This window comes from Magnolia sinica, chromosome 2, assembly GCF_029962835.1.
Source record: "Magnolia sinica isolate HGM2019 chromosome 2, MsV1, whole genome shotgun sequence".
Classification (NCBI taxonomy): Eukaryota; Viridiplantae; Streptophyta; class Magnoliopsida; order Magnoliales; family Magnoliaceae; genus Magnolia; species Magnolia sinica.
Window position 1 is genome coordinate 128,875,641 of NC_080574.1, and position 18,365 is coordinate 128,894,005.

The window sequence follows — 18,365 nt, forward strand, 5'->3', positions numbered from 1 at the left end:
TGGCATTGTGAGTTAGCAATTACAGTCCATAATTTAATTGGTAAATTTTAAGTTAATACATGTCTTGTGTATAATTTTTTAAGGGCCCAATAAGGTGGGACTCGGATTGTGAAGTGTAGCACACGAGTGTCAAAGTTTTTTGGGCCCCACCTATGATGAATGTGTTATATCCACACCGTCCATCCATTTTGCCAAATAATTTTAGGGCATGAGCCCAAAAATGAGGCAGATACAAAGCTCAGGTGGACCGCACCATAAGAAACAACAATAATTAAACGTCCACCATTAAAAATTTATTGGGGGCTACAAAAGTTTTAGATCAAGCTGACATGTGCGTTTTCCCTTCATCCACGTCAGTGTGACCCTATTAACAGGTTAGATGGAAAATAAACATTACAGTGGACTCTCAGAAATTTTTAATGGTGAGCATTCTATAACCACTGTTTCCTATGTTGTGGTCCACCTGAGATTTGGATCTTACTAATTTTTTAGATCATGACCTAAAATGATGTGGCAAAATAGATGGACGGCATGGATAAAATACATATATCATGGTGGGGCCCACGTGGCACGTGTACCATTTATGAACTTATGCGATAAAAGCGCGCTGCGTTCCCAGTCCATTCATTTGACGTCAGTAATTCCTGTGGGTCTGATCATGAGGTATGTGTTATATCTAAACCGTCCATTCATTTGACGAGCTCGTCTTAAGGCTTGACACGAAAAATAATACAGATCTAATTATCAAGTGGACCACACTACAAAAAGCAGTGGGGGATTGAACGTCTACCGTTGAAACCCTTTTTGGGATCACAGAAGTTTTGGATCAATATGAAATTTGTTTTTCCTCTTCATTCAAGGCTTTTTGACCTTACGAACAGATTGGATGAAAATAAACGTTACGGTGGGCCCTACGAATTGTCTAACGGTGAAAATCATTATCTCTACTGTTATTTTTGGTGTGGTCCAGACGATCTTTGGATATGATTCATTTTTTGGGTAATGATCTGAAATGATCTCTAAAAATAGATGAACGGTGTCGATATAATAAATACATCACTGTGGAGCCCATGTAACTTTGATCTCCTTTGAACCATTCGTACAACTCGACGCTTGAGAAGTGTCAGCGCTCGTCTTAGCTTGACACGTACCTGCAGCAGCTATACAGCTGGTGTGTGGTACACCAACAAATTTGCTTCTCCGATACGAAAAGAAAAAAGAGGGAAAGAAGAGGGAAACCGAAAAGAAAAAGAGGGAAAGAAGAGGGAGAGGGAGAGAGAGAGAGAGAGAGAGAGAGAGAGAGAGAGAGAGAAGAAGAAGAAGAAGAAGAAGAGAAGAAGAAGGCACAGCCGCAGCCGCAACAGTCCAAAGGAAGAAAAAGAAGAAGAAAAGAAAGAAAAAAAGAAAAAATGTACAGTTTTTTTTTTTTCCTATTTTCTTTAGCCATAACAGCCATTACGGGACGTAACGGCCGTTATGGCCCGTAATAGCCGTTATGGTCACAAAATCGGGGAGGTGCCTGTTTCGACCCCATATCGAGTAACGGTAACCGCCGTTACCATTACGTAACAACCGATACAGCCGTATCGTAACCGATTTAGGATACCCTGCTCTTCTTCAACATCTAACCGATCCTCACCTAGCTCCCCTAAGTTAGTGGCTAAGTTAGCCACCTATCTTCAAGGGCAATGATTGGATCGATTCCCGGGTTGACCACAACTATAACACTTAGCTAGCTACGGTGGAGCATATGGGTGCGATGTGTTTCTAGCATTAGTTGCTCCTCCTTGTTACTTGGCTTGTCCACTCCCCGAATCTTAGTTCGAAACGACAGGAGGTCTAAAACATCCCCAATAGCACTTTTTTATTGGGCCTGCATCGTAGCCGGTGATAGTTTGGTAGTAACGATTTCCATTGCCATTTGGGTTCTTGTAAGAGGCCTCTCTAGTTTTGTCTCCACTCTGGTTGCTAATTTGACACCCTCGTTAAGGGTCTAGATGGGCGGCGTCATCACCCGATCTTGTATTGCCCTACGCAGTCTGCTTAAAAAACCTTACTACTGGTTGCGAGTCAATTTCTCTCAAATTATTATGTGAGGATAAGTAATAAAATTTGCCCGAATAAGCTCTCACTGTAAGATTTTCTCATAGGCAATTTGGTACTATTGGAATGGTACCTGATCATGGTCTGCCAGCAAGAATCACCACATCAACTTCTTCATCGTTAGTCATATCCGTATTAGTGCCTTCGATTGTCATGTCTATGAGACTTGGAGTTGCTCCCACCATACTAACGCCAGGTTTATATTAGTGCCTTTAAGCTTGTATGCTACAAGCTTTACTTTCTTCTCCTTGGGAATCTCCATGTAAGTGTAGAATCACTCTACCTCCACAAGCCTGTCGAAGAAGTCTTATATGTGACGATGTCCATTGAAGGAATGGAGATTTCCCTAAAGATGATAGTCCCGATCTTGTTTGTTGACTCATCGCCCTCCCAATTGGAGGATTATCTCGTCCACCTCCTCATCACTAGACTTGTCACCATCATGTTAAGGTGTATACAAGGTATTCCATAATGGTAACGGTGGTCGTAACAGCCACCGCCATTACCTTTACAATACAAGGTGTAATGGTCATTACAAGGGACGTAACGGCCGTTATGTTCTCTTTTTATTGAAAAAAAAAAACTCAAAAAGCCTATATCAACCCCTTAATGGACCATTAAGGCCTTTACGGTAGGCATAACGGGTCGTTACCGAGGCTGTAACAACCTTTACTGGCCATTTTTTCCATAATGGCCGTTGCGGCCTTTATGACCCCGTAACATGTAACGGTTGTCATTATTACCTTTACATGATGGCCTTTACTGCCCCATAACGGCATTTACGATACACCATGGGTCTATAATATGGCATGTGGGCTAAACCTATTGGACCATGAATTGGCCAACTGTGAGCCCCTTCGACAATTATGGGCCTTTCATTGGCTTTGGTTAGAAGGCACTCCATGAACTCGATTATTCGAGCAATCATCACATGCATCTGCTGCATGCATTACTAGTTTTCTTGTTATAAGGCCTCAAACTTCGCCTCAAATAATGATTAATGCCCCGGTACACTACCCATAGGATCGTCGCCACCCCATCATCTATTGGACATCATGATTAGAGGAAATACCTCACTTTAATACAAACTAGTGTGGTGGCTCTGATGCCAAATAATGTGGCAAGTTCATGAATAAAAGAGAAGAAATCAACATCTCCTTCTCAAAAATATCCCTTAAATCCACAAGGAGAGAGAAATCACTATAAAATAAGAAATAAAATTGGTGCTACTATTTTAAGTGGGTTACTTAGAATGTATCTCATGTGCTTATATAAATAATAATAGTACTTATATAAATAATAATAATCACTAAATCCTAATTTGGCTCAAAATATGACACTTTCCCGAAATAGTTAGAAATGGTAAATAGACATATGATCCTAACATAACTTGTAAACAGCCCTTACATGACTAAAGCTAAGACTTTGGACCACAACCAAATTCTTAAAACTCTAAAAATAGCAAAAGCGAAACTTACCAAAAAAATAGCAAGTTTTAACTTAAAATCCTAATTTGACCCCTAAAATGATTGAATTTTGCGAAACCACTAGAAGGCCAAGCCAACAAACCTTGGGTGGTTGGCCACGGCATAGAGCTCGTTGATAGCTTTCCAATGGCATAGTACACACGCGAAACACATAACTAGTCCAAAGTTATGGCTGTCAGAAGCTATAGTGCACGCATTTAAGCCATTTTTTGCCCAATTTGGGCCCCTCCAGCCCGAAGTTATGCGATCCAGGCCCTCCATTGAGTCATATCCTTGTCCTACATCAATTTGACAACCTGTATAATTCACAACACATAACATCTATTGTCATGCTGTGGGTATCTACAATGCTTGAAAGAGAAAAGAGATTATCTTCCTTCGGCCAGAATTGGTAGAGGTGAGATCCACATTTTCGTAACTAAAATCATTGATCTAGCATGCCCCTACAACCTTGTACATTCCCCATTAGAGGATCCTATTTATCTAGTGAAAATGGACAACACAGCATACATTTAGCAAGGGCAAGATTTGGTAAGAATCATCCAACTGAGGAAAGTTTTGAGCATATCCCATCTGCCACAAAGCCCACCATGTGATTGATTTGGATCATCAAAAGGTGCACACACATGCAGATTTTATTTGACCAAGCAAATGCTCAATTCAACATTGTGCAATTCCTCATATGTATGGTAAATTTATTAAGAACGTGTTTTCATAAAAGTGTGACAACAAGTACTAGGCAACCTAGCAGTCATGAAATTTGGATGTGTTGGAAACAGACATGAGGTGTCAAAAATGGGAACCAAAGAAACCCAACACAGCGACACATCCATCCAAATGAAGAATATTGAAAATGTATTACTACATAACTTCATGCATGTACATAAGATAGAAATATGTATCAACATAGCTGAAATACGTCGAGAACTAAAATTAGTACAAATGCTAATAAAACACAAGAAGAAAAGTTGAATTAAGAATTCTCTTAATAAAAGTGCCAATGCAAACTCCAACACGCAGGTGTCGGAAACGGCAAGTTTCTAGGAAATGGAGTCAGGAAGGATGAGTGAACTCACTGATTCTCCACTGAAATTCATATATGCTTGAGGCTTTGCCAATAAAACGGGTACCTCTCCAATGGAACCTGCACTGTCACCCACAGAAATTGAATAACAAACCACAGAAATTGAATAACAAACCACAGAAATGGTCTTAGAAAACAATGTGCACGTGGATAAAAATAAAAAAAAGTGCAACCAAATGGCAATGGCCCAAGTGAGAATGAAGCCCAATTGGATTGTCCACCAAGTGCACGAGCGGACATCCACCATCTGAATGAGTAGGACCTCCAATTCTCAATCAGAAGTGCACTTTGCAAATGGAAAATTTTAGCACAACTTGCCATCTGCATTTGCAGATGCACCAGGTGACTACTCTTCCACAGCATGAACTGACCCACCTCAAATTCCATTCTCATTCCAGGATACATCCAAACAGACCCTAAAATTTCTTGACTGTTTATATCAGAAATTAAACTCACTTGCTATCCAAGCAAAAAGAGCATATAGAAAACAAGAAAGAGGCTGAAAAGATACCTATTCCAATTAAGGCCTTTGACTGTATTGTATTCATAGAAATGCCTTCTTTTTGAGAAATATGATCGATCATTTCAAAGCCAACCTATTTCATTAATCAGGAAAATTGCTTGTTAACTCGTGTATTTCATGGAAAAGAGGAAGTAAAATAGAGAATGTAACAAAACCCAAATCACGAATTGAAGTAGACAGTCCGATAGGTATACCCACATTGTGCCTGGTTCCGTGATATTTATTTCCAGGATTTCCCAATCCAACAATAAGCCACGGTGTATACTCCAATTTAACTTCATCAGGATCAGGCAATGAAGCAGATACCCTACGCTTGGTGGAAATTACACATCTCCGTATAACAGGGCTCCTTCGGTATGAGATACAGGTGCTAGGAACTGAGATTGCATGCAACATTGACCTGCAAAGCAGAAGTCTTATCAATAGTACTATTTGTACGGGTTGGCCAAATGATCATATGAAGGAACCTTCAATAGAGGAATGCTAATTGCAGACAACATATCATGCATCTTAATACACATGCTTCATGGGATGCATGGTAGACATTTAATGGATCTGCACGCTCATCCAGCAGCACCCAACAAGAACAGGCCGTTGCTAAAAATTGGGCCAATCAAATGATTCCAAACACCTCAATTGAACATGGCCGGAAAATGAGAGGTGGTCATTTATATCCTCAAAGCAAACCACAATGATCATCTGATCAGGCCCATTTGGACCATTTACTGCCCAAAGTGGGGCCTGCAGAGCAGATCTTGTTCTTGTTCACATCTGCCACATGACCCCCTAAAACTCTATGCATTTAGGTTCATGATAAATCATGTAAAATTAGCAATCCAAGAATGTGTGGAGCAAGTTAACACCTCTCTGAACAGGTGCACTGACCAACAAAAACATTGAACTTGGATATGAGTTAGTATGCTGAAATTGTTAAAGCATCGGAATGAATCCTGTCTGAGTATCACAACTTGAAAATGATGATGGCCTTCCTCAAAGACTCAGCCTTCGATGGGAACAGGAATTTTTTACTATACCAAGATTACATGTCAGGTTTTTTTTTTTTTTTTTGAAGATTGCATATCAGTATTTATTAGCACCATAAGAATGCAAATACATTTACAGTACAAAATGATGGTGACACAGATGAATATACTATATACTTGTGTGAATCTTCTACCTTGCAGCTCCCACTTCAGCATCTCACTATTCTTTAAAGCTTTAGAGCCTAAAATAGATTGTATTGTTCATTTCCTTTCTTTTCCTTGCTTTTTCTCGCCTCACCACTACCATCTCTTCTAATAAATTTAAACGATGCCCCATGGTACAAAACTAACCTACTAAATTCATAAGAAAACAACAACACCAAGTACGACAAACAGAAAATAGATTCTACTACATAATGGTACATGTACAAAATGGAACGATAAGTGTGGTGGTCCACATTGACCCATTAAAAACCCATAGGAACTCAATGGGCAAAGTTAACTGAATTTTTTTGGCTTGTAGTCCATTAACGTGGTGGCGACTAGATCAACAGTCCCGATCAACATGCATCCACCTTGTGCACCTTGAGGGAATTGCATAGAATTTCTATGCAACAAGGGTTGTGTTTGTATCAAAATTTAGCGGACCAGATTAACAATGCAAAATGAGTGACGTGGCATAAAAGATATTTGAGGAGCATGTGCTAAAGATACGGGAGTCGGATCATATTTTCAGAAATGTCTGGATATTTAAGCCATCTCCGGATAAGGCCAAATAACTGCTTTGGCCACACCAGCACCAGAGCATGTTTTGAGCATCTAACAAAGACAAGATCATGATCGAGGAAAGGTTACCGCTCTTTGCCAACTGCTTACATGCAAAGGCACCATGTATACCACGTACAAGCAGTTGTTCTCACCTTTCTCTTGGGAAAGCTATAAATACCAGAGGCAGATACGAAGAGAGGGATCTGAATCCTCAATCCAACAAGACAATCAATCCAGTGCAACGTTGTTTATCTTAGTTTAGTTTTTCCACCGCTCACCAGCAGTGGATCTTTAAGGTAGGTTAGTCCGTCCATGTGTCTACGTTGGACCGACCATTAATTGTAGCCAGTAGTTGTAATTCCCTTCCATCTGCGCCTGTGTGCCGAATTTGAAGAGAGATCTTAACCTTGGGATGTGTCCACCTACGCTCATACATTAGGTTAACCATAGTGGTAATCTTTGGTTTTACCTTGATCTCGCTCATCAGCACACTACTCCAAGAAGTACCCTGCTACTCTCAACCAAGTCGGTAATCCCACTTTAGTTGTAAGTTGCATTCACCTCAACACCCATCATTCCATTCTATTCTTGTTCGACCATTCAATTGTTGCACCTTCACAAGTTCTTAGTTTCCAAGGCAAAAAAGAGCTCATTTGGAGAAGAGCCCCAAACTCCACCAATTGCCTGATTGACACGTGTGCACGTTGTTAGCTAAATAGACAATTGGTATGCCGACCGCTAGTCCAAGCACCACTCTATCTTTATACCAGGGGTCAACAGTGATCACGGTTTGAATCAGACCCAATCAGCTCTGACATGCCCGCAAAGCAACACACGAACCTCATGTGGCCAAAAATCACACCAACACACTACATGCTAGCATTCCTCTAATGTATTAAATATGGCTGGAATTACATTGCCTTTGGGCTCTCTTACAGGCACCACATCAAACCATTACAATCTAGACATGGCCATTACAGGCCATTTTTTCAGTAAAGGCGCTACAGCCCCGCATCGCAAATGGATCCCACCGTTACTGTTACATATGGGCCATTTTTTAGGTACAGGTGCTACAGCCCCACATCACATAATGACAATGGGTCCCACCATTACTGTTACGTACATTACCTGACCTTTTTTTAATACCATGCTTAAGTAGGTCCTTTGTCAGCAGGGTTCTTCCAAATCTGGAAAATGCCTTTGCTTCCTCCTTTTTGCTTTCTTGAACATACATTGGTTTTTGATAGTCGACCTTCTTCAATGGAAGTGGTGCCTTCTTCCTACTCACATTTCTAGGATCAAGCAAATAGCCATTGCCTTCTTGCGCATCGCATCTTTTTCCGGCCAAAGTATTCAAAAATGGTTGCATAAAGGTCATTACAGGAAAAACCCAAAAAAAAGGGCCTGTAATGGACCATTATGGGGTCGATATATTTTTTTAAGGTCATAATTGGCCATAACAGCCATTAAGGTGGCCCATATCATAATAGTAATTACATTGGCCATTACGGTTACCATTACCATTATTGAATACCTTGTTGCCAATTTAGCTTGTGTCGCCTCACCATTGCTTAGAATGCCCTTGGTCATCACAGAAACAGTCCTCATGACATCGTTCTTTCAAGGAATATTGTTTTTCATTGGTTTGAAAGTAATTTCTTTCTCATCATGCATAAGGCTGTAGGCATCGTTAAACCCATAACATTACACACGACAATCCTACATCCAAGAGCATGTAGGAGGTCACAAGCTCTTGTTGGGGCAACATCACACACCATACCAACTCGGTGTAATATTGCCCTAGAGAGTAAGTGACCAGCCATCAATAGTCACTACCTTGATCTCATACACTTATTCTGGCAACTTGATAGAGTTGTGGGTACCTTTTTGCTCGCAGCCACAATTGATCAACCATTCTCCATGAAATGGGGTTCAGACTATTGGCGTTGTTGATAATGACCTTGATAGGTTTTTCCTCACATATACCCCACATGTGGAAGACATTAGTACACAACTGGTCTCCATTCTCTTCTTCCTAAGGCACTGTGAGGATTCGCTTAATGAAACAAGATATGAGACTTTACCATTGGCCACCAAGCAATAGCTCAATATAGTCTGCACCTGCTTCCTCTTCTAGCTCTTTCTCATTGATAATAAAAAAGGCTGAGAGTCATTGTTGGGCGCACGGCAATTAGGTGGCCTTCACCTCCATACTATAGCAAGTGGCATTATTATGATTGCCCTTTTATGTCTCTCGCATTTCCTTTCCCAATTCCCACCTTAGGACCTTTATTTTGTGGGGTCCTTTGGTCACCTATGGTGATCGTGGGATATCGTAGATGGTTGCCAGCAATTCAAGATGATGAACGCCCTCCATATTGATACTTGTCATGTCTATCTATCATCTATCTATTTTTCTCATATGCCTGCAGTGCAATATGATATGCTTCAACCATGCTCTCCAATTGAATATATTATATATATGATCTCAATCTAAATATTCTACCTGAGCCCTCTGAAAAACAAGCTACCTATTGCACTTTTGGTTCCATAAAATCACACACCAATGTTAGATTATAATACTTTTGAGGTGTATTCCTCCAAAATTCAATTCCTTTATTGCAGATCTAAAAGTTCCCTGAACACTTTAGATTCATAACCTGATGGAAGGAATCTTTGCTTCATTTTGGCCTTCATAACTTCTCAACTTGAAATATGTTGAAGGCCACAATGCCACAGATCTCTCACTGCCGAGTTCCACCATTTCAGGGCTGTTCCCTTTAGTTTCAGTACAGTAAACCATATCTTAACTTCTCCAACCATTTTAAACCATTCAAAGTAATTTTCAACCATCCTATCTAATCATGAAACACATTCGAATCTACACTACCACTGAACTCTTCAATCTCCACATCCATGGGCCCTGTTGGATCTTCAGCATGAGGAGACTGGACGTACTAAATATAATCATGACAAGGATCTGTGGGTGTCTAAGATCCTTGCCTGGGGTACTAGGGTTGTTAATGCCACGTATAGATCTCACGCTCAACATCAAGGCCACCCAATTCTCATTGAATTGGTGATTTAGTTCCATTTTACTGCAATTTTGTAGATTTTCTTCGCATTTCTGCACTTTTCTCTGTTAATTACAATTTTTTTTGTAATTTCTCTTGTTCCCTCTAGGACTACATCTGTTGAATTTCTTTGTACCCATATGTTTTCTCTGTTTTAGGATTATTCACATGTTGTATGGATTTTACATTGAATGCACAGGATTTTGCCATTTTGAACCGAATTCATTGTTCCGGTAAGTAGAGACTGCGATAGCAAGCGAAGAAAGGTGCCTAACACCTCTATTATTCGTCACCATCGTTCCTTGTCGAGATCTTTGGTTGATAACGCTTTCGGTAGTCAATTTTACTGAAACCGCGTGGTTTCTAACTCCCACACCAACAGCACTTGAATCAAGCTAGTGGCAACTCCAATTCCTCAGAAATTCTCATCTCGGACGTTGCAATCTGGAGCGCAATCTCCACGGTCCCCAAAGTGATTGGCATGCGCAGATGTGGCCACAAAGAGCATACATCTTCCATTTACAAGGACAAGCTATTAAATATACTTGGACGAAGACTTTGTACAGCATACTCAGGTTTCAGTTTGTACGAGTGGGACCCAACACTCAGTAAGCCAAACTATTGAGATTATGGTCCCCACTCTAGATATCTCATGCACCAAAAAATCTCCAGAAGGGAAACCTAAGACTTCAATGGCAGGCAGTAAAAAGACTGTTTAAAAAAGGAAAACCAGCAACAGTCTACATTCAACCAAAAATGGCCTAAAATTCTATACCTGAGATTTTCCAATCTAAGAATTTTTTAACGCACGGGGCAATGAAGTCCAGGCCAACCATGTCGGCTCATTTGGGAGCTTGTAAATGAAGGTAAATGGGAAATGGAATTGGAGGTAAATGAATTGGGAGTAAATGGTTTTCTTAGTTGTGTTTGGATGGAAGTAAATGAAATGCATTTGAAATCCAAATATACTGTTTCGATGGGAGTAAATGGGAGGAATTGGAATGCATTTGAATTTTGCAACATATTCACAGGAATATATATGATATCCCAAATCAAGCTTTAATTTCTCAACTTAGTGTACACGTGTGATATTTAATACAATGATTGTAATAAGCCCATTGAAATATATACTAAAACAAAAAATGATGAAATTCTAAGCCTCAGGTAGGCCACAAACATAAGGATCACAAACAAGCAACTTGCCAACATTTTTTAACCATCGATTTAGATGGCCAACCTTTAGACGGTTTGGATCATTCTTTTGGTGTGACTTTAGTGATGTAGTCGATAATTGAATTATTTTGGAGTATCATGAGTGTGCCACATGTATGGTGGACATGTGCATAGCGGCACCTTTGTTTATTCGCGTGACTCTCCAAGGGAGCTCAGAAAGGCATTTCCAAATACTCTCTCATAGAGAGGATTTCATTGACATGCTTATTTACTCCCATTTCATTTCATTTACATGCATTTTCTCCCATCCAAACACACCCCAAATGTCATTTACCTCCATTTACTCCCAATTCCCCCCCATTTACCTCCACTTACTCCCATCCAAACGGCCCCTCAGTCTGATTGATGAACCACTCGTACAAACTAAGAACCTAAAATCAGATAACAGCTTTGATGACAATTTGAAGAAATACATCTCGCATACGGTCTCATACTTACCCAACAAAATACAAAGTATAAATATACGCTTGTACGGTGCATTTCATTTCATAAGATTAGGCAAAGAGTGTCAACTAATTAAATCAATTGCCCTTTTTTTCTTTTGGATTTTTCCCAATTTTTACAGAATCTTTTGATTTTCTTCAACCAAAAGAGATCAAATCGTATCATTGAATACGTATATAATACGTATTGAACCAAATCAGGATTTAGGGATTTCTGGAATGCCAAAATGGGAAGGAAATAACAAGAGAAAGAGGGCCGGAAATGTACCTTCTTCCGGGCTGGAAAATTCACCTGCTTGTAGTGGTTGTTGGTTTGATTCCTTGGTAATTTTAAGCTTCTTTGTGGGGATTTAAGCAATTCCCAATGAATGGAGATGAAGAAGACACTCGTCTGAAATGGGAGAGGCTCCGCTCCCCTTCTGGCGTTTAGATTTTCCGGATTGTTTGCCACGTGCGAAGATCGAAGAGGGTATGGTCTCGCGGAAGCGGATTGCTTTACTCAGTGCGAGTAAACTTTGTGGGGCCCACCGTGATTTAAATATTTTATCTACTCCGTCCATCCACTTTACCAGATAGTTTTAGGGCGGGCCTGATCATAAAAATGAAGAATGTCAAAACCCCAAGTGGACCACACCAAAGGAAACAGTGCGAATTGAATTTCTACCATTAAAATTTTATTCAGGACAACAAAAGTTTTGTATCCAGCTGATATTTTTGTTTTCCCTTCACCCATGCCTGTGTGATCTTACGAGGAGGTTGTCACTGTAGGTCTTAAGAAGCTTCAACGGTGGAAATAATATATTTCAGTTGTTTATCATGGTATGGTCCACTTGAGCTTTGGATATGCATTAATTTTGGGCCCACTACTAAAATGATATGAAAAAATGGATGGCCAAATAGATAAACCACATCATTCACGGTAAACACAACGAAGTTAACTCGGTAAGGTAAAAGACTGCTGCACCCAGATCCATAGCTCAACTGGCAGACCAGGTGGAGATACCTCGTTTCAACACTTGACGTCTTGGCATCGATCCCTAGTGGGGGTGGCTAACATGGAGTGTGTGTACTGACAGGGGTGTTTACTAACAAGCTAACCCAAAAAATAAAATAAATAAATAATAATAATAATAATAATAAAGAAGGTAAAAGCCTGCTGAGTAACTAAGTAGAGCAAGCTCTGTGGGGCCCACCGTGACTGATGTAATTTATCTACTCCGTCTAACCATTTTATCAGATAATTTGAGGTTGTGAATTAAAAAATAAAGCATATCCAAAGGTAAGGTGGACCACACAACAGGAAAGAGTGCATTGAGCATCTACCGTCCAAAAAATTCGAGACCACAAAAGTTTCGGGTAAAGCTGATGTGTTTTTCCTTCATCCATGTGTGATCTTATGAAGAGGTTGGATTACAAACAAAATATCACTATGGGCCTTAGGAAGGGTTTCATTGGTAGATATCATTATTTCACTTTGTTTCCTATGGTGTGGTCCACTTAATTTTGGAGATCTTCCATTTTAAGGTTCATTGGTTAAAATAAGCTGTATAAACGGACATACGGCGAGGATAAACCACATACATTCATCATATGCCCAACATGGATATATAATAGATACAACAAGGTGGTCCTAGGGTTAGGGTAGCACGTTGGTGGGAGGCCTCCGACGGTTAATCCACTCTTGGAGGTGACCATAATGCCGATTGCATGGTCAGGCATGCACCACCTTCAGCGGGCGTGTGGTGATATGGTGAGACTTCCACAAACATCTCAAAAAATATTAACAAATCAAAAAATAAAAAACAAACTTGTGGCATCTCTAATAGAGCATCTAGAACCTCCAAACACATGTCCCCACATAACCTCAACACTTCTTACATAGCATACAGGCCCATCAATCACATCTCACCACATGACAACACTACCTCTGAAGGTGGCATGAATACCTAATTTGCAGATGGAGAAAGAATGGGTTTTTGATCCAAGTGGCCTTGTAAGGTGACATGGTCCTTGTAAAAGATCATGCCGACAATAATTGAGGAATTGTAGCCCTAAAGCCACGTTTTCATTTTTAGATGATGAAAATGCCCATCTACCATACATATCCCTTCTACGGCAAGCTCTTATCTTGAAAAGTGAAATGTCCATTTTAAGGGGCATGGGGTCAAACCTAAATTTGAAATTCGGCCACCCCTTGCCCGATCTAATCTATTCGTTTTAATCAGATAGTCGTGAACCTAAAGAAGAGTCTTTTTAATTCTATGTTTGAAGATGTTTGTGGCCCACAACTACACTAACGATGTGCATTAATTATGAACTATTTCCTTTAGTGTGGTCCATCTGTGATGAGTTTTACCCTTAAAATTCAGCCACTGACATGAAATTAAAACCCCTTACTTCTATATGGGTTGGATTACCTCAAAAATATCCAATGGACCCCATATTAGTTGTTGATGAATTCAAAACATAGAGCTCTTGCTACACTAGGCTAATTGGTCGTTTCCTTCTCCCATTTTTCTTCCTTTTTTTTTCATTTTCTAGGATCACACAAATCCAAACCTTCTTCGATAGTTGATAGTTATATGGCCATAGTTTACACTCACCGCCTAATGACAAAAAACTTAAGTAAAGCTCCAGTAAAGCTTAAACAACCTTTAGGTTTTAAAAAAAAAAAATAAGAGGAGGTAAGTTTTTTGTGCTTATCTATTTTGTCTTTGTTGGTGGGCATGAATGGTGAGAGTTGATGAAAGAGACGAGGGTCTGTTGGGAGTTTATGAAAGGGATGAGAGTGTAGTGATTCATTTATAAATGTCGTGGGTTTTTCTTATTAAATGAATGGTGAAAGTTTGTGATAATAACGAGAGTGTGGGTTTCTTTTTTTTGTTGTATGAATAGTGGGAGTACATGGATCGTGAAGATTCATTGTTAGTCGCTGTGAATTGTTTATATTAACAGAAGATTGTTGATATTCACTATGAATTGTGGATATTCACAAAGGTTCGTAAATATTCACAGAGAACTGTAGATATTCACTATAAATGTTCGTCGAAACCAGTCATTCCCTGATGGCTTTCACATTCTCTTCGTCCACATGGATGCCCATGGACGTCATGACAAAGCCCAAAAATAAGAGGCTTTTGTCAAGAAGCTACACTTCCTCAAATTGAGGTATAACTTATTCACTATGAGTACTTGGAGCACCTGTTTAAGATGCCTCACATGGTCTGCTTCACTCTATTTATATATCAAAATATCATCAAAATAATCCACCACGAATTGTGCAATGAACGGTTTCAAAACCTTGCTCATCTTCCTCATAAACTTACTAGGAGCATTCGAAAGTCCTAAAAGTATCACCAACCATTCATACAAATCATCCTTGGTCTTAAATATTGTCTTCCACTTATCACCCAATCAAATATGGATCTGATGGTAGCCGCTCCTTAAATCCAGTTTGAAAAATAGTTTCACCCCCTCTGACATACATTTCTTCCACCATGGTATAGGAAATATGTACTTTACAGTTATTTTGTTTATTACTTGGCTGTCAATACACATGCACTAACTCACATCCTTCTTAAGTGTCAATAGAGATGTACGACACATAAGCTCATACTTTCTCACACTATACCCCTACAAATCAATTCCTCTACTTGTCCCTTGTAAAATATTACAATATCTCAAACTTATTCAATAATGAGGGTGATTAGGTAAGCTAGCCCCTTGAACAAGATCGATATGGCGTTATATATCCGCATGAGAGGCAACCCATCGAGAAGTTCATCAAACTAGATTTTCTTAAATTCTCTCAATAACGGTTTCAGTTTCTCAAGAATGATCATGGGCTCTACCTCTTCACCCTTCACAACCAATGCATATACTTTTTTCATCTCCTTGGACTCCTCCACAAAGTCTCGCGTAGCTAGGAGAGAATGCTCATCCACTTTAGAAGCTTCGGAGAGCTCATTTAGGTCCATAGGGGTGAGTATGGTTTTTTGGACATATTTGATGAAAATGTATACATTATCTCGTCCTCTATGAATGGCATCATGATCTAATTGCCACGATTGACCGAGTAACGTATGACAAGCCTGCATGTTAACTACGTCACATACTAATTAGTCTTTATAATGTTTACTAATTAAGAAAGAGATAGTGCATTGTTATGTTACATTCGCATCACTGACCTTCTTAATCCAACTGATTGTGTATGGGGATGGATGTTTTTTCATTTTCAGCTCCAAATTCTCCACAGTGAATTTGAAGATGATATTCTCGCTACTCCCGCCATCTTATGATCACATCATAGACTTACGATTCATTGCACACTTTATTCAAAATATGTTATGTTGTTATGGGTGTACTTCCTTTGGCATATACAATAGCCATCTCACTATTAAAGATTCAACATAATCTCGCGGAACCCAATTTGCTTCATCCACTTCATCATTCATGACATGTAGTGCTTTTATCAATCTCTATGTCGTCCTGTGTATTTTCAGCACTGCCATCATTAATAGCTAGGTTAACAACTTGCCATTAAGGACGTGCGTTTGATAAGTGAACTAGTTGGTCACATCAATAATAATGGTTTTGCCTTGGCTGACCATAGGAGTTCAGAATCCTACTTGAACTAGCAGCAGTGGTCGTTGCTCTTTGGATCTCGCTTGTCCACTCCCAGAACTCTTGGTTCGTGGGTGTAGGAGCTTGAGGATGCCTCCTACAGGTTCTTTCCCGCTCATGGTGCTCCTTGCGAAGGAGTCATAGTAGCTACCCTATTAATAAAATAGACTTGTATGTTGGATCGTTCAAGATGTGCCTCCGCTCGGATGACCAGTTTAACCGCTTTGTTTATCGTCTAAATGGGTTGCATATGAGCTCGATCCTGAATCACAAAACACAAACCACCGTTGAATTGAGTCACTTCTACGATTCAATCTCATTTAAATCATTATGCGCCGTCAAAATGGTAGAATTTCTCCACATAATCTCTCACCGATCGAGTACCCTGCCAACAAATTTAGTATTGCTGGAACAATACATGATCATAATCGTTGAGGAGGAATCGCCCACGAATCAATTATTTTATCCACTTCCATGTGCAGATTGGTGTATTCATACGTTTCGTCCATGTAAGCTGAAGTTGTTCCCACCAAGACGAAGCTCCTCCCTTCAACTTGTAAGCCACAAGTTTAACATTCTTCTTTTCACGGATGTTAATGTAGTTGAAAAAGCGTTAGACTTCAAGTAGTCAATCGAGGAAGTCTTCGATGTGGAGTTGGCCGTTAGGAAGATTGATTTTCATCCTAAAGTGTCTATCCGTCCGATCTACCCAATTGCTTCCTCTTCTGAAGTGTTAGAGGATCATCGCATCGATCTCCTCTTCATTAGATCCTACATCCTCAAGTGTGATTTTATGGTTCACCACTGGCATCGCCCCGCGATCAGTATGATTACGAAATCCGATGCCTATCGGAGGCGAATCATCACCATGAACATGAAGTTGCCTTAAGGCCTCCGTCATGCGGTCGAGAGCAGCCTGTGGCCCTTTCATGACATGTCGATTCTCCCGTTATGCCCCCCTTAAAGGCAACAATTGTTAAAGAATAATTTTGCGAAACACCGTTCATGGGATTGTTACTCGATCCATCATTAGAAGCTAATGATCCAAGAAAAAACATCGCTCTGATACCAAATTGACGTAGGGAAAGGTGTGATGAGGACAATCATCGTCTTCCACAAACAATAAACACTTTGAATCCATAAAGGCTCTCTTGAATTCACAAGAGAAATATCTCGAATCAACGAGAGAGATAATAAAGTATTGAAGATTTTATTGATAGCTATCTAATATAAATAAATTTGCATGCTTAAATACCCTAAACAAACCTCAAGACTCAATTAAAAGAGACTTAAACAAATAAGAGAATAAATTCTGAAGAATATGAAAGTTTCTACTGTCTTTTGATTGGATTGGCCCAAAAATGTCCAAAAATTAAAACTAAAAAATATGTGAGTTCCGATCAATTAACCCGATCAGTCGATCGGTCAACTCGATCTACCTCGGTCGATCAAAATATGCTGAATTTTGTTGAATTCCTTTTGGACTTCTTCTGGTCTATTTATATTAGGAACATGATTCATATCCCAAATCACAAATTCAATGAACATGAGAAAATTTTCAATAGCCATGTTCTTCTAATTTGGGAGCTTTTAGGTGAATGGTCCATCCACAATAAGGCTCTCAAATTAATGGCTTAGCTAGAACAACCTGAGCCTCACATTACAAAACAAACTTTTCCTGTTGGACGGTATCGGAAACTGGCTTCCAACAATTTATATAAGAGAAGGTTTCAAGTTCAACCTATCAGACCATAATTTACCGTCCAAGGAGCAAATAACTTCCAACCTGTTATGTTTGTTTGACATCCAACCCTCGCAACAGGTTTGGCCCACCGGAGATTCTCTTCAGGAAAAAAAAAAACAAAAAAACAAAAATCAGCTTTCTTCTCTCATTAGGTTGGCCACACCATAAGACACAATGTTTATCCATTGATAATTAACAAGATACAAGTTGCATTAGTGAGTGGATGTGGCTGACTTTTACCCAACCTAATCCCAAGGATTAGGCCAACCTATTGGACCTAGACACACATGAAAAGTTAGA

General features: G+C 39.7%; 1 protein-coding gene across 4 annotated transcripts in view; it reads right to left on the minus strand.

Annotated features, from left to right (window-relative positions):
• The window catches only part of LOC131237626 (chloroplastic group IIB intron splicing facilitator CRS2, chloroplastic-like), a 28,756-nt gene extending 16,651 nt beyond the window's left edge, over window positions 1–12,105 (minus strand). For 3 of the 4 annotated variants that reach the window (XR_009167338.1, XR_009167339.1, XM_058235505.1), the window contains exons 1-4: window positions 11,967–12,105; window positions 5,396–5,597; window positions 5,186–5,270; window positions 4,667–4,734 (exon numbers count right to left, since the gene is read on the minus strand). Coding sequence is in view for 2 of the 4 variants with exons in the window: in XM_058235505.1 (XP_058091488.1) it covers window positions 4,667–4,734; window positions 5,186–5,270; window positions 5,396–5,593 (351 nt within the window). In the remaining 2 variants the exon portion in view is untranslated. The remainder of the gene's footprint in view (window positions 1–4,666; window positions 4,735–5,185; window positions 5,271–5,395; window positions 5,598–11,966) is intronic. The other variant, XM_058235506.1, reaches the window with a different exon arrangement.
• Window positions 12,106–18,365: the final 6,260 nt, after the last annotated feature.